Genomic DNA, 21240 nt, shown 5'->3' with positions numbered 1-21240 from the left:
TTTGGTGGTAGGCATACTGCTAGATGAAGTTGAGCAAAAAATTCCCATATTCATGGTCTCATATGAAAATATAACTTGAGAGCAATGGCTCTCTCTGACAAGAGAAAACCTCAAGACTACAAGCCCTCGTTCAGCTGTGTGAATCTGATCCATTAACTGAAAAGCTAAATAAAAATAGAAATAGCGATGGTTTTTGTGAAAAATAGAATGAAGCATGTCTTTGTGAATATTGGGTTGGTGCCAGAAGGGGATCTGCAAGGTAGATATGGGCTGCGTTTCGCTAATAATAAAGTCAGTGGCACATCTATTAAGAAGTTATGCCTGGCATACAGGCTGTAAACAAGAGTATGTAAACATCAGTCATCAGATCAGTTTGTTGTAAATGTGGAAACAGTTCTTTCGGAGAAGAAACAGAAAGTGCAAAAGTTGTGTTAAGTAATCTGCTGTCTGTAAACACACTTAGAAGGTTCCTGACAAAAATGTAAGCTTATTGTTCTTTTTTATTACATGCACATCAGCTGAATGTCCCTGAAAAAACTGGAAGCTTGCTGAGCTAACATTTCCTGGCTTGTTCCCTGGAGACCTAATGTGTTCTTTAATACCTATGCCATGCAGTGGAGTGTGCAGCACCAACAGATAAACTAATAAATGATGAAAAAGAAAGGTCTAGCAAGGATGTAAAGCAAGGATGCATTTAAATAGGCTTAGCAAAAAAAGCTCTCTAAATAAACTTTCTACTATATTTCGGAAAGCTGATGGAGTATGCCCTTGTCATTAGTAAATCATCTGCTGCAAGTGTGTTTTACAGTTGGTTTATAAAGAGGTCATTAATTGTAGGGGATTTTCACATGGGTAAAACCATTATTGTCTCTAAAGAATGAGGTGGGTTTAGGGTTTTACCCCATGAAAAGTGATCTTTTGAACTCTATTTCTGTACTTAGTTAAATTTAGTGCAGTTTTGCATTATTTTGCTCAAGACTGCAATCTTGAGGATCCAGAGTGACATTTTTTTCCCCTTTTACCATGTTTTAAACATCAACAAAATGCTCACTGTCTTTTCACCCTCAGAGACTTTTTGTGTTTCAGTGCTTTCTAAAACGAATGTTAGGGCAGAGGTACCACCACCCTATTTATAAAGGACTTTTGGGCTCCATTTGTCCAGGGCTCTTGCTTTTAAACTTCTTATTATGCCTGAGAAGGTTATGCTCTTAAATTGTTACATCGCATATGTATACTGTAGTCTTTTTTTCTCCTCAATACAGAATCAACTGTTAACAGAATTTAACTTTTCAGTACAGTTATTGAGAACCTTACGATCTCTGTTTAGTAAATGGCTGTGTATTGATTCCCTTAATATGTTAATCTGTGTGCCTTCAAATCCTGCAGGACTAAGGTAGGAATGGTGTAACACAGCACGCCACTCATTCACCCCTTTCCTCTTACGCACCCAACCCTTCCTAAGCAGATTTAGAATCTCACAGTAGCTTGCCTCAGACCTGAAGTGTTCTGGAAAGTGGGTACCCCAGGAGCTAATTACAGAGACATATACACCAGTTACTAGTTCATTGGATATCTGTTAATAATTTGATACTTCTGACCTAGCTGAATGACCTCAGGTTCTCTTTCTTCTTCATGTTAGAGAACAGCCATTCACTTCTTTTATTTCTGCATTGTGGTTATTTTATTGCTAATCTATACCCTTGTGGTTATCTGATATGTATTGCTGTCATTTGAGAATATAAATACCAACCATGACTCCTTAGAATCAGTTGAAGTTTTGTGCATGCATTGGCCAGTAAAAGGACTGAGAGATTAATCCAAAATGTTGGCAGATTTGACAGTGTTTTATTCTTTTTTTGCGCTTACAACTGTGTAGGTGATAAAGTAGATATTGGAATCGTGTCAGCCATTAAGGTGCACCAAAACGCTGAGTGCCAGATCACTGCAAATTGTGCAGTGTGAAGATTGATGTTGATTCTTGTCTGATGTGAAGTGGATAAACGTGGAATGATGTTCTGCAGTATACCAACAAAAATAAATTGACTTGGAATAGCTAAATAACACCCACTATACTTTCTGCTAGCATTATCACAGAAACTGGATTGACATGGAAACAGTGTTTTAGAAAGCAATTATATTAGTAAGAAAAAAACAAACAACCATAAAATGAGGAGTGCGGTGAATGCTAAGGTATCTTAAGTAAATTCATTCTTAGATGTCATAATGAGAAATCCCATAAAATGAGAGCCTCAGACAGCATAGAAGGGCTCTGTATGTGATGTTATGGAAGTACTTACTAAGAACAGAGAGAATGAGTTTTCTCATAGGTGTGCTTGAAGATGAATACACGATTAAATAATGAAGGGGTTAATGTGAGTTCGAATTACAGTGGTTGAAAGGGTGGCACTGCCCTCCAGCTCCGGTAGCATCACGTATGGGGAGTTACCTCTTCATACCCTTCTCCGGCCCCAGGCCTGCCGCTCTGCCAGAATAAATCTCTGAATGAAGGAAACAAGGAGTTTATATAGAAGGCTTAGAAATAAAGTTGTTTCCAGCAGTACTAGTCTCTGTAGAAAATGGCTCCATGAGAAACACATGATCTAATGTAGAAGTTCAGGAGGATATTTGATGTAACTGGCCGACTGATATGAAGACATAATATAGTATGCAGTTAGAAATCTCACATCTCTGCTTCATTGTGCAGCTTATTACTGAGAGAGGAAAAAAAAAAAAAGAAGCAGCAGCAGCAAAAGCTTTTAAATTCTGTCAATATAGCTGTTGCTATTGTAGGCAAATGTTGGAGTTAAGAAATATGTAGCCAATTCAGGAAACTACATTAAATTCCTATTTGTGTTAGCCAGTGAGTGTTAGTTTACTTGAAATAGGCAGGAAAGATTTCCTTTTATTAGGTGTTATTCCAATTTATGTGCAGTTGAATCAGAATAATTCCAATCCAAATGCATCTGGATAAACTTACATTTTCATAAATAAAAATACACTTACTGAAAAAATTGAGGGCAACGTCTTTTCTCAGTCCAGACAAGGCTTTCTTCTCAGGTAGTTCAGATGAGTCTTTCTGTATCTCACTAATTTTTTCAGTGACCAGACCAGTAGTTAAGAGATTTGTGAAAATTAGCATTTGTTGTTGTTGTTTCTCACTTTTTTTTAAGAGTTGCTATGGTGCTGTTTGTGTTGAGAATGGAAAATGGTGACTTACAGAATGGAAAATCAGTGACTTACAACTTCAGAGATTCAGGGATCATTTAGAATGAAGTTAATGCTGCTTATACTGTCTATTAACCAAGGGAAGGAGAAAAGAGCATCCTCAAAACTGTCTGCTGTTCAGCCCTACGGAGTGCATTTTAAAAGAGACTTGTTCTCATGGTTTCTCAGGCCTGTTGAACAGGAAGGAATCTCCAGTTCACTTTGGAGTGGCTGGGAAGCGAAGACACTTATTGGCTATGTCAGTATAATAGTTCAGTCCTGCAGCGCTGAATCATAGGAGCTGGAAATCACTTAGGCCAGCATCCCTACTAAAGCAGGTTCCCAAGAGTAGATTACACAGGAAGGAGTCCAGGCAGGTTTTGAATATCTCCAAAAAAGGAGAGTCCACAACCTCTCTGAGAAACTTGTTCCAGCGCTTTGTCACCCTCAAAATAAGTTTATTTTCCTCATGTTCAAACAGAACCTACTGTATGGATTCATCTCACCTAGGATGGCCAAAGAGGAGACAATTCTGATGTAAATCCATGACTGGCTGGCATGCAATAAACTGAAGTGCAGCTTCAGATCAAAGACAAATAGCCATCACTTTAAATCTTTTGGCAGAGGATTGATGAAAAGTAATTCTCTCTGTGTTAAACTCATGATTTGACTTGATTAGCTGATGGATTCATTTCATGGTTTCAGAATCTGATTAAGACATCACCGTTAATCCATTTGATTTATTGATCACAAGTCTTTGTCACCTAGACTTTGGCTATATTTATATATGAATTAGGTTAGAGAAATTGAACTAGTTTAGATGTAATAATATATTGGTTTGCTCTTAGTAATTCCTTTCTGTTTTTTAGAAATAATGTCTATGCAGAGTGCATAGATCTTGGCTTTGTGTATTCTTGGTTCTTTCAAATTCAGAAACCCTGAATAAGAAATGTAATTTAGCTTTTGTATTTGAAAGATATTTCCCTCTCTTTTAATTAAAATCTTTGTTATCACATATTGCATACTTCAAGCAGCAGTGAAATATCACCCTGTAAGTCACAATTTACTCATTATGGGATCCAAAATGAACTAAAAACAGGTAATAATCCACAAACTACTAGTGGCTTATTTCATCAAGTCTCTTCGATGTATCAGCTCATGCCCATGAAACCAGATCCTTACTATGCTATGAGCTGAGTTAGCAGAAATGTCCATAGAGATACAAAAAGCAGAAACACATAAAGAACCAGCACCTAGCTCCACTGAAGCACGATGAGAGAGTTCAAAACGATGCATCAAATTCAAGTATTCAGAGACCTGCTGGAGCTCAAATGCTTTTATATTTAACAGATTTCTTCAGTGTAAGTTGGTTATTCCTAAAGCAGTTGTGAGTGAATAGAGAGTACCTTGGAGCTAGAACAGAGAGGAGGTTGCAGTAGTGTCAAACTGCACATGGAAAACAACAGCTCAGTAGAGGGTTGGAAGGCTTATATGCATGAAAATTCGTCAGAAAGGGTATGAAGTATCTACACACAGCGGGGAGGCAGAGGAGGGATATGTTGACACTTGTGTCTCAATGTATCTTAATATTTGATTCACAATGTATCACTCATTGACACTCAATATATCTCAATGTTTGAGAATATCCAGAATGCTCTTGAAAAACGCTGAGTCACTGATGGTGAAGTGTCCTTGCAGCCCCATTTCTTCAGGGCACTTCAGATGATTTGATGTTCATGCAAAGCTACTTGAACTTGAGTAATTATGCTGCTAAGGCCTGGAGTAATTCAGTGTATGACTTACAGATGACAGCCTATTCACTTGAGCATCTCAGAATGCTGCAAGAAATAGGACTATAGGACCAATTGGATCCCTTGTGTTATTGAGTACAGCCTAACAGTCCCAGGCATTTCTGCCATGAACATTTCAATGGGAAGTCACCCCAGAACATTCACCCTGTGCTACCAGTGCTGGAAAAGCAAAAAATGCAAGAGTTGAATGTGACAAGAAACTCTCAAATCTGTGGCAATGGGAACTATCTTATGAATTTTTCTGATCAAGATCAAATGTCAATAATCAAGGATTATTTGGTCTCTTTTCCATGTGCCAGTTACATGATCCCACCTATAAAGGTGGTTTATCATTGAATGATGGCTTGATTTGAGCTGTATCATGAACACTGCTGCAGTATTGCATGAGCATCAAACCAAAATGGATAACTTAACACATGCTCAAATGCTTGTGGGAGCAGCAAAATGTAATGACCTTTGTTCCTTTCACTAGCTTGATCTTTTTAAATCCCTGAAATCATTTTTGAATGGCTGAAATAACAGTATCCACCATGCTAAGGTTTTGCCTCTTTAATGGACTATGCTGAAAAGAAATCACTTGGTTTGATTTTGAAAATGCTGTTTATAAATTTTCCGAGCAAACTGTGGTGTCGGTCTTACTGGTGTGGAAGTGAAGTCAGTCAAAGTAGCACATAGTTCAAGTATTAAACTGACTTCAAGACAAAGAGATGGGTTAGATTCTAACTCCAATAAATGACATTTTCCATAGATGTTTCATCTAATGGCGTAACGGCGAAAAGATGAGATGTGCTTTGTTTTATGTTTGTATGTATTTATTTATTTATTACGGTATTTGCTGATTTCCTTATCATAAGCTGTAAGTTCAATTGGACATTCAATTATCTGCTTTTTTCCTCTTCAGACTCAAGTAACTGTACCACTGGGAATGACAGAAGAGGTATGGGCAGAATACAGTCTGCTCAGTCTCAGCTTTTGTGTTGAACTGCAAAAACCAACAAAGCAGCTCACTGTTATTGTCAGTGAATTCTTACTGATACTTACACGTTCTGACTTTCCGTGTTTGTGTCAAGGCAAGGGCCCCCTGTGTTTCTAGTCTGTCTAATGTTCCCACGTAATTCATACATGAAATAGATGTTCAGAAAGTGCTCCATCACAAGCTGCAGGACATCTTTATGGTCATTGTGTTGTCTCTGCTGATTCACAAGAACAGAGCTTGCCAGCTAGGTGGGACAGGGTATCTTTTTGAGAAGATACAGGGTATGGAGTTGAGTCTATTCCTTTCTTTTGCCACATCTGCTACCTTTTCCTGTCCTCCTTACAAAATAGTTAACTGCTGCCTTTCCCCTATTTTTTGGGAAAAGCAAACAACTAATTAAGGAGTAAACCTTATAAGATTTTGCCAGCCTGATTGAAGGTTTTCTCAGCCTAATACATAAAGCAGTGGCTTTTCATGCACATGTGTTGGGAAAGAGAACTAACGTTGTTGTTTGGTGCATACAAGGATTGCAGAGACACTTTAAAAATGTGCAGGAAAAAAAAGGAAAAGAGAAGAGCAATCAGTCAAAAGTATTATGCCTTCAGGGAATGTGAGCAGAACAAGGGCTGTTTTATTGGGAGGGGTAGATATCTTTTCGGCCTGTTGACATGTGATGGATATTAGCAACACAAATTACAGGCAGTGTCCCAAAGAAAGAACCAACTCATCTACTGAAGAATGTGGTAAAAGGTATATCCTTCCTTTTAACAAAAATAACTGCGTTTTTCAAGCCAAGTAGCTTTAGTAGCTGTTATCTATTTATCTATTTATGGCCAAAACCAAACTTTCACAACCAGATGTAAAGTTGAAAGACACTCTCATATGATCTAGAAAGTCTGTATCTTGTGTATTTGCTCTCCTTTTGTACTCCTGGGGGAGCATTTTTAGTACACTGTGTTCAGTGAATTGAGGAATGCCTTTAGTCGTGACTTTGCAAAGAAAAGAAAGGTTATTTATACCTAGAATACTGGTCCTGGGTATATTTATTTCATATGCAGATGCGTTTTCTACAAGATTCCTGTTAACAGTATATCATTTTCTCAGCACTAGAGTAACATGTCCCAGGCTAGAACGTATCTGCCATAGGGAGAAGACATTATTTCATGCAAGGAAGTGTTGTAGTCTCTGTACCTTTGGGAAGAGCAGATCAATTCTTTGGGGTGGAAAAGAACAAGAAGTAAGGAGGATATGCAGTAGAAAAGCTGTTTACATTTTCTATAGTATTATTTTGCAATATAAAATCTTACCTCATACGTGGGAACAAAAACTTTCTAGATTTCAGTCACTGATTACATTTCATATTTATGTATGTTCTTCTTCTACCTTTGCTTATTTTGTTCAGAGAAATAAGCTTTTTCTCTTGTACATTCAAAGGCCTGCCTGTTGGGCATGTTGTCTTCCCTGCTTGAGTTTCATAGAAGATGTTTGATACGACTTGAAGAAACCACAGCCTCACATAGCTTTAAAAGAGGTGGCCAGCAGCCAACTTTCAAATAAACACTCTCCTCTCTTTCATTAAAAGAAAACATTATCATAATATTAAATTACAACTCAAATGGGGAAGGCATCTTTCCTTTTGTACCAGATATTGTCCTTTGAAATCATAAAACCCAGATTGATTTTCACATGAGGGTGACCGAGGAGGAGAAAGGGAAAAAATAAATAAAACAGAAACACTGGTTGTTTTTCACATTCCTCTCCTGGTTATGGAAACAAACGTTTGGATAACAAGTTTTTCCTTAGCCACTTCTTTCTTTCCCTGAGTTTTAATACTCTCCGTATATTCTATCTTTCCCATCTGTCTCTCTGTATTGGCGAAAAGGGCCAACATTGCTGCTGTACCTTTGTGAAACATTTTTAAGTCAGGTATTATACTCAAGTTCCTGTTGGTGCTGTTATGAGAAAGAGCATGAAGCTTGCCAGCAAATCTAGCTGAGATGAAGGAGAAAATTTTGTGAAAGAGCTGAGAAAAGGCCAAAGCTTGTCCCAGTCTTAGATAGCAAGCCTCTGAGATGAAAGAGAGTAACAACTAGTCCTACTGATTCATGTTTTTATTTCTTTCTCTTTAAAACAATGCAAATATGTTATCACTCAGACTACCACAGTCACTTTTGTAGAATGCAGGATGGGGTCATCAAGATAGGATACCAGGAAAGGGACCTGACAAAGCAGCATGCGGCAGTCTGCCTCAGTCAAAGCTTGTGCCAACAACTATCTGCAGATTTTGTGTTCGCACAGTTCCTTGTTCCTAACCCCTTCCAGCTCAGCTGGGGGCTTCATCCCCTGCTGACGGGGATTTTCTTTGGCAGTTGCAGACTGGCTGTCTCAATCACCACATATCACAATGTATTTTGCATTCTAGATGCTACGTTGCAAACAAAAATCTGCTTGCTTCTTGATCTTACTTGGGATTTTTTGGCTCTGTACCTTCTTTTAAGGGATTCCAGACACCTGCTTTTCACGTGAGTTGTGCAGCTGCTACCTGCTAAAGTTTGCTGTTGTCCATCACCATGAATTTTGGGTGTTCATTTCTGCCAGCTGAGTAATTTGTTGACATTCTTGGTGAAGTTTTGCTGTTGTGGTTTCCCAGTGCTCTGGTTTCCCAGAGTTAATATTTTAACTCTTCCCCAGTTCATTTGTCCTTAGGTGTAAAGACATTAAGCATAGGCAGTAATTATTGTATTCTTCTCTGTTAGCCTGAACTGGTAAGTGATGAATCGTACGTTGCAATAACTGTCGTGTCAAATTACTTGCAATTTCTCCAAATGTACTTCATAGCACAGTATATTTGAAATTATCTTTTGGATATCTTTTGGATCTTTCAGAGTGAGAAGTATAGCCATAAATATAGTTTACAATGTTTTGCTATGTTATAGCACTGAAACTCAAGAAGAAAAGTTAATAGTAGCAGCTTGTTAATAACAGGTACTGTTTCTGAACAGATCTATAGCAGCATCAGAACAAGAACAATCAGGAGCATCATGGTACTAGTGAGTAACTGACACTCTACAAACTGAGCCTTGCTACCTACTCTTCCTCTCGATATGCTTTTTCCTATTGCAAAAGTATTTGTACTGCGTTAAAGCAAGAGATTTGGGCCACATTCTTACACTTCCATACTCAGATCAGTACTTTAAATCACACCTGGCACTTCTGATGCCAGCCTATTTCAACGTTAGTACATGTAGTACTGCATTATTGCAACATTCAACAGGAGTACAATGGTTGTGAACTTCTCATGCTGCAAGAATTTTTGCCTTCTTGATAAAGACTTCCCATGTAACATCACAACATTATAAATAACTAATTAGCTCTGTGTGTCCTCACACAAGTAACAATGTAACAGCATTTTCCACAAACTCTCCTGGAAAAAATAAAGTATCTGGTGCCTCTCCATCTTCCCTATCCTCCTCTGCTGGAGTTGTAGCTGGTTTTGTTTGTTTTGCTGTTATTGTTTTTAAAAGTTATTTTTGGGGTGAGGTTAGTTTCTTGTGGACTTTTTTTTTTTCCCTGAAATGATGAATCTGTGACACCTATGAGTTTTCTTTTTAATGGATTTCTCTTATTTCTAAAGGGATGGCATAGCTCTTCTTCCCTCGTTGTTTTACATTAAAAGGAAATTGAGTGCAGAGCCTGATTTAAAGAGGATAGGTGAAGACAAGGACAATCTGATCTTCTTAATAAAGCAGTCATTCGTTAGTGAGGTTGTTGGAGAAAATAAGAGAAAATTCACAGTGTTAAATACTATTATTTACTATTAATCTCACAGCAAGGATTTTATGATTTAGAAAAAATACAGCATGTTCAGTAGCAGGAAATCATGAACAAACTTTTTAAACACTGGCTTGATCAAATGAAATGGGCAGTTACTCTTTAAAGATGAAATAATATGCATTAGACTGTCCATTTTATAGTTGGTTTAACACTTTTTTCAGCTTGAAATGTGTTTTCTCAAAGTTCCATTTTTTTCTTTTACTTGTGTTACTGACACATCTTAGAAACAGTTGTACATATCGAGCTGGTTGTTTTATATGTCCTGTATTTAATGTGGTACCTGAGCATTTTTTCAGTATTAGATGTGGAAAATGCATACGTTTATTTGATGTCTGCCAGACTGTTGCGCAGATGATTTTGTTTGTTTGAGGACACAGTGCACAACTCTCTTCAGGGCAAAGCTGTGTTGAGAAGCGCTCTGCATGCAGTTTGCACCTTGAGGTTTTGATCGTTGGGACAGCAACAGTAGGAGAGCATATGAGATTTTAGGAATTTCACTTCTGTTCTCAGTATCCTCTCAGTGTTGCAGAATCCACGGTAGTTGAGCTCTTCAGCAGAGTGGATTTGGGTAGCTTGTAGTAAAGGGAGGAGGTGACATTGTTTATGACATGAAACCGCGAAAGCGTGGAATTATCTGCCACACATGGATTAGTTTTTAATCCCTCCATAAATCTCTCAGGAGATTCATTCAGAAACTGAATATTGGAGAAAAGCCTGTAGGATTCTACAGCCAAGAGTCCTGGAGAAGGAAGTCAGTGTTGGCTACGATAGCTCCTGCTGCTTCTGCGTGTGAGCCGGGAGGGGCAAGAACCAGGCTTGCCTTCACATCACAATTTCCCTTCATTTTGCTTTTTGCTTACAGCACTTTCCACAGGAAGTTGGTCCCATCACATGTGTTTTTCTACGTGTGACTCAGCTGGCTACTGGCAGAGTGGGCATGAGAGCCCAGCTCCTGATCAGTGTCTGTGCTGGACACACAAGCGAAGTGTTACTGCTCTGTTCTGATGCCTCTTACGTGGCTCACTCTGAGAAAAGTTAACAGAGGAAGGAGTGTGTCTCACAAAACTGCTTCAAATGCTGTATGGGATGGATATATTTAGAGCCGACTGATTTACACTGTTCTGTAAGGGTTAAGTTCCCAAAGGGGGGAATTCTTAGATAATAAAGAGCTGTTGGCAGTCATCCTTGTGTCAAAAGTAGATCAAAGAAAAAGAGGTGCAGAAAATGTGTCTTTGTCCTTGGACAGCCTCTGGAGCAGAGCAACCCCTGAGGGATTCTTGGAGCAGTGCATACATTTAGAGCATTCCTAAGGCTCTTCCTAGTAAAACAAGGAAGGAGAGGAACGTTAAGTAGCCTCAAAGATCAAGGGAGCTCAGGGGCAGCTCAGAGTAATTTTTGTTTGCTTTATTTATGTTGTGTAAAATTCAGCAATTGAAAATAATTTTATGAAATTGAATTCAATGGGGTCAATTCCACATTCATTGTAATAATTCAATCAAAATGTGGATCTGAAAATTATATTTCCATTACTTTCTTGCTTGCATGCAGTTTCCCTTTTCCTGTCGATTGCTGTGGTGCCATGCCATGCCATGCCATGGGAGCTGAAGGGTAGGACCACAGACCTCCTGCCAGAGCCAGCAAAACACAGAGGCGTGCTGTAGCTGATAGCTGAGCATCTGCTAGAGGGCAACTCTAGCAATTATGTCTCCCATTCCTCTTTTGCTTAGTTTTATTGCTACCTCTGGGTAGTTCACAGACAGATTTTTTTGGTCTTTTAGCATATGAGTACATTGAAAACTAAGTACTCTTAGGAAGTCTTAGGAAAAAACTAAGTCTCATAGGAAATAGTGATTTTAGAAATTTTGTTTTGCTTGTAATTATCTTGAAGATTCAAAACCTTAACATTTTTCACAAACTGAATTCCTTCCCAGTTTATGCTTTGACTTAATCCAAATGAGTCATTTGAATAGCAAGTCTGTTTTGATAGCACTGAAATACTTTCCTTCAGCTAAGTATTAAACCATTTTACTGTTAACGTTAAAAACTTTGAACTCTGGGCAGATTATTGAGTAAATATGACACATTCTAACCTCAACAAAATACTCTTAGTTTCCATGTAAATACCTGGAATATATTAGTATTTTCTCTTAATGAATGGAACTGGCATTCTCACATGAAATTGTAGCGTAAGAAATAGTTACTGCCTAGGATTTTATGGTCATTATGAGAGAATGAGGCTACTGTTAGTCTTTTGAGGTATTTCTTGCTGCTTCTTTCTAACTCACTCTGTGTCTATACATCTTCCCTCACCTTCCCTTGTGACTAATTACACCTGTCACATTTGTACATGTGGAATCATGCATATATCTCCTCTTAAGCTGCAACTGAAAATCTCTGCAAGTGTTGTTCTGAAGGAATATGACAATAATATTTCTTCCTCTTAATTTATGCCCAAGAGCGCAACACCTTATAGTGCTGTTCGCTTGGAAAGCAAAATGTTGGGTATTCCTTCCAGGTTACTTTCTGGACTGCATAAAACCATATATTGGAGTTGGACACATCAATTTTATCCACCTCAGATGTGTATCCAATATAAACCAGTCACTAAGCTACCTTATGATGAAGGCTGCTTCTTCGGCAGTTTTTTTTAAAATAAGTATCTTTAGGTCCATTTTCATGTTCCTTTCCTATAATGACAAAGTCAGCTTGAAAAGCTTGCATCTTTTCCCTTCCCACAGCTTGTCATTGTTCTGGTTTTGATAATGAAAATGTTTGAGTGGCCAAGCTATAAATTAGATCAGTGACGTTTTCTAGGCTAGTCTTTCAGCGTTTTTCAATGAGAAAGTTTTCTTTATGAATTAATATACAGTAGTTTTAAAGCTGGAATGAAAGAAAAAAAAAGCATTTTAAAGGTTTGAAAAGAAAATGAAATGTTTAAAAGGGTAATCAATATTTTTTACTTTCTGATTCATTGAACACTTAGGATGTGGTGGATGCCCCATCCCTGGAGACTTTTAAGGCAAGGCTGGATCAGGCCCTGGGCAACCTGATCTAGCTGTGAATGTTCCTGTTCATTTCAGGGGAGATGGACTAGATGGCCTTTGAAGGTGCCTTCCAACTCAAAGTATTCTATGATTTTTTTTTTCCTTACTGTTTTGGACAGTTTTTCTAAACTAAGAAGCTCTCTATTCCCTGTGAGAAAAACACATGCCTCTCTTAATTTGTTTTAAATGTCTTTTTTTCCCATTAATGTATATAGAGAAGCAAGAGGAGAAAATGAGCCATCACCCCAGGAATGGTCAATTTTCAAATGTAAGGCTATAGCTTAGACTGATTTAATTCTACCAAGAACAACAGAAGCTTAAGGTCATACAGACATCTCTTATTCACAACTGCTGGTACTATCTGTTAACCCTCAGTATCATGTCTATTCACAAGCAGAAATGGAATGGATGCCTTTTCTGATAGCAATAATCCAGCTCTAAAGAGAGAAGAGAAAGTAAGTAATAGAAATGGTAAAGCTAAATGGAGCAGCTCTATACAGTTATCACAAAGGTCCTTGAAAAACTTTTGGTTGCTTTAGGTGGTGTATATATATCCTTCCTGGAAGCTTTAATAGAGGTGAAACTCAGTGCAAAACCTTTCCCTTATTATCTGTGAGTAATAAGGAGCTACTATTATAAAAATAGACATATGCGTAATGAACAGCTGTGCTATAAAAAGAGCACTTTCTAAGTTAATGTGACAATATATGCAGGCATGAGTATGCACATATATACACTACACAATTAGTAGATTAGAAGGACTCAGTGGATGGCATATTTTTGGATTTCAGGAAACATTTTTGGCATGCTATTTCTCAACTGTAATTAAAATAGTCATTCAGATCTATTTCAGTAGATGTACATGTACACTGAAAATGGCATAAATCTCAACTAGCAAGTCACTATCCAAGGGCAACATGCCAAGTAAGGGCAGTAGTATCAAGAGGAGGACCCAAGACATCTATCTTGAGTGCATCTAACTGGTAGATCTTAGAAGAAAAATATAGGTGACGTGGGCAAAACTTTTTCTGTGTGTGTTCTGTCTAGTAGCTGTCGTGCAGTGGTGGCAACCTGTAGTGTACTACTATGTGCTCAAGCTTAAATGATTCTTTTTTAATTATTGTAATATTTATTTGTTTATTTATTTGTTTATTTATTTTTAAGTGCAGCTTTAGAGGTTTTATTGGAAACAAAATTCTGGGGTTTGAAAGGATGAGTGCATGCTCCGCAGAGCACTGGAGAGAACATGATTCAGAATACATGGTTCAGGAAAGGAAGTGGCCACTGAGTGACTGAATAGAGTAAGTGAGGAAATGAGAGACAAAGCAACATTTTGTGTAACGAGGGGCAGGCAGGAAGCAGGCATACTGTGAACAGCAGGAAGGAGCACTACGGGAATTTTGTACTTTGTAAATGCCTGTCAGTCTGTATGTCGTGGAAACTGAAGATGATCTTTGATATTCCAAGTGAGCATTATAGCAGGGAGTTGCTCGGTTCCCAGTTATAAAAAGCTCCTCAGATTGATCCACCTTCCACCCTTCAGGAAAGATTCTTGTCAGCATTGTGCAGGAGAGTGAGGAGGTGGTGTTCTGTCATGTGAGGATAGGATACCGGATGGGATTACAATAGCTGAGCGGGTTTTCTGAAGTAAATAAGCAAAGAGTTACCAGGGATAGTCCATACCAGCATAAATAGCTCATTTTAGTTCCACTGAATATAAATAATGTTAGAAATCTTCTAATGGTTCCAAAGAAGAAGGATATTCAAGATACAATCTTATATGCTGTTCATGTTCTGCGTGTGAAATGATACAGAAAGTAAATAAAACTAAATAAATGCTGTGAATATTTTGCTAGTCAGATATGTTGTATAAGACTTACAGACACAGGTTTCACAAATCCATATTCTTTGAGGAAAAGAGGCTGTATGGTGTGACTGGCCTCTAGCTTTTTAAAGGGGAAGCAACGTTTTAGATCTGATGTGCAGACTAGTATGATTGATATTAAATTAGCAATAAATGTGTAGATATTGATGGAAAGGTGAAGAATAAAAAGAATTTGTTTAGAAAAGAGTCAAGATGTTGAGAATAAAATTAATGAAGGCTCAAAGGACTGAAAGAGGGGTTCTTTAATTGCCCATTTGCCATTGTGATGAAGCTGGCTAATAAACAAGTGGAGCTGAAGCAAAATTATTCATTTCTAAACCGAAGTGCTGATAAGATGAAATTCCTCTGAGTAGAAGGGAGAATTCCTGTGGCTGAAATCGAAAGACAGAAATAGGTTGGAAATAACAGTACATTGCAAAAATGGTGTTTCCTCTTTTCACAGCCATTGTACCAGATGATGTTGAAGTCCAGAAGATAAATTAATACTTAAAATAAGTGTTTATGTGCTTGCTGATGACTGCTGTAGACTCCCAAATCCAATTTGAGAGTTGGATGAAATGCTAACTAACCTGTTGTGTGTAAGAAGAGAAAGAAGTTCTTAATGTGTGGGGGTGAAGTCTTCAAACTGGAGATCTTTGTTCTCCAACATGAGATTTCTTGGTGGCTATTGAGTAGATTGCTTTATCTGTATGGGAAACACTGTATCACATATTAGCATATTGTGTTAGATCTATTGTCTGTAAACAGAGAGCTGAGCTAAGAACTAAGCTCAGAAATAAAGCCAGGTATTACCCTAGTGAAAGTGATTGAAGCTTGAAACTTTTCTTTGCAAACAGAATAATATCTGGAGCAGTCTGATATGTACCTGGACATATTTATTCAAATAAATGAACTGTACTGCCTAAATAATTTCTAAGCTGCTGTATCTGGATACTTCCAGAAAATGCAAATCTTCTGAAGTTTAAAACAAAGTCACAGTAACTCGATTGAATGAGAGGTTGTGGAGAGAAAAATATGGATAGTAATTGAGTTATATGTGTAAATGGCTAGAAAGCTGCAAACCCGTAGTTGAAAGGAGAGGATCTTCTGATATATAAATAATAATAAGGAAAAAAGTGGTTTTGCTTGTATTAAAAAGAAGTTGGGAAGAAGAAGGCTTAATGATAGAAGGAACTAGCAATAGAGTTAGGAAGTTTAAAAAGGTTTTCAAGTGCACTAGTAGCAAAAACATCTTAGCAATGGTATTAATTAGTCATAGACGTGGTGTAGGGTAATCAGCTACAGAGGCAAAATGGGTTTGGTAAGCATGTCTTATCTAGGAAAGAAAAAAAAACCAAAAAATGGATGCTTAATCATCACAGATGCGTAATTATCACATACTAGTGATGAAAGAGGTTCTGTAACAAATACAGATTTGTGGAAAGGCAGTTGATAAAGTGCTCAGTTTGTGAAACAACTGGTCAAGACAGCTTGCGTTCAAGAATTTTGAGAAAATTGGCTGCAGATTTTTAAAAGACAGAAGTGTTGAGATGCTGAAGAAATTCCAGAGAATTGGAAGAAAGTTTATGTTGCATTAGTATTTAAAAAAGGGTGAGTGGAATGTGCTGGGTTTAGTTGTATGTACTGATAAACTCTACTCTTGTGAAGTATGTGACTACATAGTGTAAAGACTGCTGCCTTGACATCAGTCTGAGTAAAAATATCAGGACACTTGATATGAGACAACTAGAAAAAAGTCTATAATTGCTTGTCTATCAAAACATCTTATTTAAAAAGATGTTTTGTTGTAACATCATTTTTAAATGAATTCTCAAGTTTGAGCAAAGTCATGGTGTGAATGTAGGGCGTTCTGTTTTCAGTCACATACTTACACTGATAACACTTGATACTGAAAACTGTATTGATAATCTGCTGATAGCATAAAGACTAAGATATGAAGCAATAAGTCAGAGTACAACTTGCCAGAGTAAAACCGTGTATCTGAAAGGCAAAGAATGAAGACGGAAAGGGTGGAAATGCCTTTTTTGAAATGAAATATGCCAGGGAGAGATTTGATGTCACAGTGGAAAATCAGCTAAGAAGAATTTTTTTGACCAAAATGACTGATGAGATTGTATCACAGATAAACAAGGAGATCTCAGGAGAGAACTGAATGGCCATTCTGTATCACATGAGATTAGTGTGCGCTGACGTTTGCCTTTGAGCAACAATCTTGGGAAATTGAGAGGGCTGTAAGAAGATCCCAAGATATTGCTTCTTATAATCAGCTTTGGTGAAACAGCGTTTTGTCGTCTTGCTCCTCTTTTTGATCACTACTGCAATGTATCTGAGCAGAATACAGAGAGCAATGAGGTAAGCAAGGCACATGGACCAACTGATGAGCAAAGAATAAAGAGTTTAACAGCAGGCAGCAGGAGATCACAGTGACGTTTTCAAGGTGAAAGGTTAACAGCTTGAAGTTGTAAATACTCATGAAGGAGGGAGAATATTTATTGAATGGAAGATGGAAGGTTTAGGAATAATTGAAAAAATACAAGGATAGATAGTAGACACAGAGTCTTCTCATTGTCTAGTCTGACTTCCCTGACAGTCAGATCTATTAGTCTGTACATTAACTCATTTCCTAAGAGAAGTAGTGAGAAATATTGAGTTGCTATTTTGATATTGCAGGGAGAAAATGCTACAAAATGCTCTAAATGAAGTTCCTATTTTGGCAGAAAGATGGCCTGAACTGGAGTTGGCTTCCCATCATGAGTTCCAGAAGAGTTTTCTGTAGTTTTCTTTTCTTCTGCAAAGTAGCATCAGGATTCAGGAAAAATTTCAGCCCTGCAGGTGCCTGAATGCATTTTCTGTAAGATACTGAAAGAAATGGAATTACTTTCTGAGTGCTGGAGGCTTCTGGTTTTCTGGTGTTCTATTACAGAAAAAGCGATGGATTTGTGCTACGCTGTTAAGAGATCCCGTATTTTTTGCAGTGACAACTGAGTACTGTTATATTTACTGTTTCTCTCTGATCATTTTATGCTCCTTAATGGCAGGCTTAACCTATTTCCTATAACAGATTTCCTCTTCATCTTTGATTTCCTATCACTTAAATCATTGCCTTTTGCTGATGAAGACAGAGAAATCAGCTCATTATACAAAATGGTCCTTATTATTTGTTTAATGTTGACATTCGTGTCATATAAGATTGCACACAACCTTGATGAGAGGATACGCTTGGAAGCACCTCTGGAACTCTTAGTTTCACAGAAAAGTGAAGTAAAGTTTCTATTAGTGACTTTATCTGATAGATCTTCAGTACAGAGAGGCTGAATGAGCATGCAAGTAATTGAAATGTAAATAGACTGGAATATTACAAAACTACTTTCCAGATCTTATGCATGTGTTCATCACTGAGCTCTCTTCTGCTTCTTAGAAGCCAGAAATCTTTTGTTATGAGAAAATAAATGGGTGAATGCATATTTCTGTGAGCAGCTTCCTCATGAAAGGAGTGGAGGGGCAGGCACTGATTCCTGCTCTCTGGTAATAGCAATAGGACCTGGGAGAACAGCGTGGAGCTGCATCAGGGAGAGTTGGGTTGGGAGACTGGAAAAGATTTTTCCCCAGAGGATGGGGGAGGTAGGCATAGGCTACCCTAGGACAATGGTTGTTACACCAAGCTGCTGCAGTTCAAGGAGTGTTTGGACAACACTCTTGGACATAAAGTTTGAATTCGGTTGATCCTGTGTGGAGTCAGAAGTCAGACTGTAGATGGTCTTCGTGGGTCCCTTCCAACTTAAGATACTCTGTTCTTCTACTGATTTGCTGCAGCTTGATGGCTGTTCTAACTGTCCTTTCCTCAGCAGCACGTGAAGACTGACAAGCAGCTGTCTTTATGCTATAATAAAAGATGTAATTCTCATAATATGAAACATTTTGCAATGTTTTCCTCCCTGTGGGATGCATGTTCATGCCTTTCATATTTTCTGAGATTTTGATCTTTTTTTTCCAGCTCAACCAAACTTTAGAACAGAACTCTAAGATTTGATATGAATAAAAATGCACAAATGCATATATATTGATGTCATAATATGATCAAATACTGTAATTATCAAGGAAAGGGTTTTTTTATTTATATGACAAAGGGATTTCTGAGATAGAGCAATGGAAATAGATTAATAAGAACTGTATTGAGGAAGCTACATATTACTAGATATCAGCTACAAGGAAATTACCTGATTCCTTTGCAAGTCCCAGCCTTTGTACATGGCAGTAGAAAGAGATGTTTTCTGGATATGTGACTAATGCAAAGGTTTCATTAATGTTAGTTAATGTGTTTCCAGAATAAAATATATAGTTGCTGGCAGGCAGCCATGGGCCTGCTATTCAGCTTTGCAGTGGCTACAACACAGGCAGTACTGGAACACAGTGTCTATCTAGGAGTTTTATACTGATAAAAAGAAGGATAGATAAAGAATTCCAAAGAACATAATAGTAAATAAAATATTTTGTTGTAGAAGTGGCATTTTGGACAGTATTACCTCTGTACATTGTGATGAGTGTGGATTGATACAATGAGGCTTTGATAAATCTGTGTTCATATTTAACAGTATGAGAGTATAGTTTTGTGTAGAAACATGAAATTCTTCTCCTGTTGTTTTTGTTTTGTTATAGTAGTTGTCTCCTGTTCTGGATCACATGAAGTAAACTCTTCTACACCAAATCCACCTGAGAAGTTCTCCCTGATAAGAAATAGGATGGTGTCATTTCGTCAGCCTTCTGAACCAGGTACCACAAGTCCTCTTCTTTACATTCGCCTTATTTCTACATCAAAATCCAGGTGCAAGTGAGATGCTGGCAGTCACAAGGATCCTTCAGAAAGCAGCACTGAGTTCCTGGCTGGAAATAGCACAGTGACGCTGAAAGACCAGTGCAACCTTAGGGGAATTCTTTACTTCATTATTAAAATAAAATAAAATAAAAATCTTCTATATCATCACAGTGTAATACACCAGATTTGGGCTAAGAAGTTCTTTTAAACAAAAGCTATTTAGTAGAGCTATAGCAACCACAGAATGAAGTAGCTTTCTTGACACCAAATGAAGGTTTTTTCCAATTGGAGTTTTCAGTTTTCTAGGAGTTTTTAAAGAACAGTGAGCTGAACAAAAATGCTTGTGAGATAGGTAGGATGTATTTGGTCTTACTGTGTTGCCAGGATAAATGCCACATTTCATAAGCACTCAAGAGAAAGGAACCAGTTGTCATCAGTGGTGTGGAAATGTGGAAACTGAAGGGATGACTTTCCATTTAGTGAAATAATCACTTAGGGAGACCTCTTCAGGTCCCTAGTCCAATCCACTTGCTCAGGAAGGGTCACTGAAAGCAAGTTGCCTATGGCCCCATTAGGCTTTCAGTACCTATGAGATGGCAAATGTACAACTTAAATGTGCAGCATGTTTCCAGTGCTTTACCACTCTCAGGTATTTTCTTATGTTCTGATTGAATTCCCTGTTGCTTTTTTTTTTTACTTTGTGCCAATTGCCTTTTTTTTTCCTGCAGTGGGCAATAGTGAGAATAGTCTGGCTTCCTCTCTGTTCACTCCCATTAGGTGTTTATATACATTGACAAAAAGCTCCCATGAGCCTTCTCTGTGCTGAACAGTCCCACTCAGTCAGCCTCTCTTCATAAATGGTCCACTCCCTCAACAACATTTATGGGCCTGTGTTGGACTCATTACAGCAAGTGTGTGTCTTTCTTGATACAGAGGAGGTGGGAGATACAGCCTGTTCCAAGCCACAGTGATATGTAACTCCATAATATTCATATTTCTCTAAATTCTGCATGCTCGATGGTGTGTGTAAACATGGTTACAGTTAAATTTAAAAATTAGGCAAACTTGTCTACTTTGTCTTTTGTATTCAAGAAGATGCTTTTTTTCCATGGCAGCTTTCATTATGTTCTTTTTTTTTTTTTTTCCCCTGAAAGTTAAAGTATCACAAATCCTCTGGAGGCTCTTTTCATTTTCTTCTGTCCCATTTGGGTTGCCTGTGCAACAGCCTATCATTGTTATATTCCTGACCTTAATTCTATTCTTAATTCCTACCTTCTTTTCTTCCAAGTAGTAGAGCAACAAAGAGATAAAACTGTGTAATTTGTGAGTACAAGGTATGAATACCCTCTGAATGACAGGATCCCAAATATGAATGTTCACTCTTACAGTTTCTCATATGGCCTGTGGGTCCTCAAGTTATTACTGTAATATTATTATTACTACTGAAAATAAATATTGTGCAAGTTAATATCAGCTTACTGTATCTATTCAGCTCCATTCTGTGTGGGAGAGCTTTGTACAGCTAACGTCTCTTCAAGGAGCTTGTATTAGATTGATGAGAGAACAGTGAATTACTTGTCTGGTTTATAATATGCTGATTATGAAAAATTCTGGCCGGGATGATCTAGTGTTCTTAGTGCTTGAATGGACTCTGGAGTTCTTAGGAGGGCATT

The 21240-nt window shown here is 37.8% G+C and overlaps 1 protein-coding gene across 1 annotated transcript in view; it reads left to right on the top strand.

The window, feature by feature from the left end:
* Positions 1-21240, top strand: part of LTK (leukocyte receptor tyrosine kinase) — an 86214-nt gene that overhangs the window by 16090 nt on the left and 48884 nt on the right. Inside the window, exon 2 of the mRNA XM_048949987.1 lies at positions 19411-19524. Within this exon, the coding sequence (XP_048805944.1) occupies positions 19411-19524 (114 nt within the window). The remainder of the gene's footprint in view (positions 1-19410; positions 19525-21240) is intronic.

The sequence above is a fragment of the Lagopus muta genome, chromosome 6 (genome assembly GCF_023343835.1).
Source record: "Lagopus muta isolate bLagMut1 chromosome 6, bLagMut1 primary, whole genome shotgun sequence".
Lineage (NCBI taxonomy): Eukaryota > Metazoa > Chordata > Aves > Galliformes > Phasianidae > Lagopus > Lagopus muta.
Note: the sequence above shows the minus strand (reverse complement) of the source record. Positions and strands in the feature narration are given on the sequence as shown.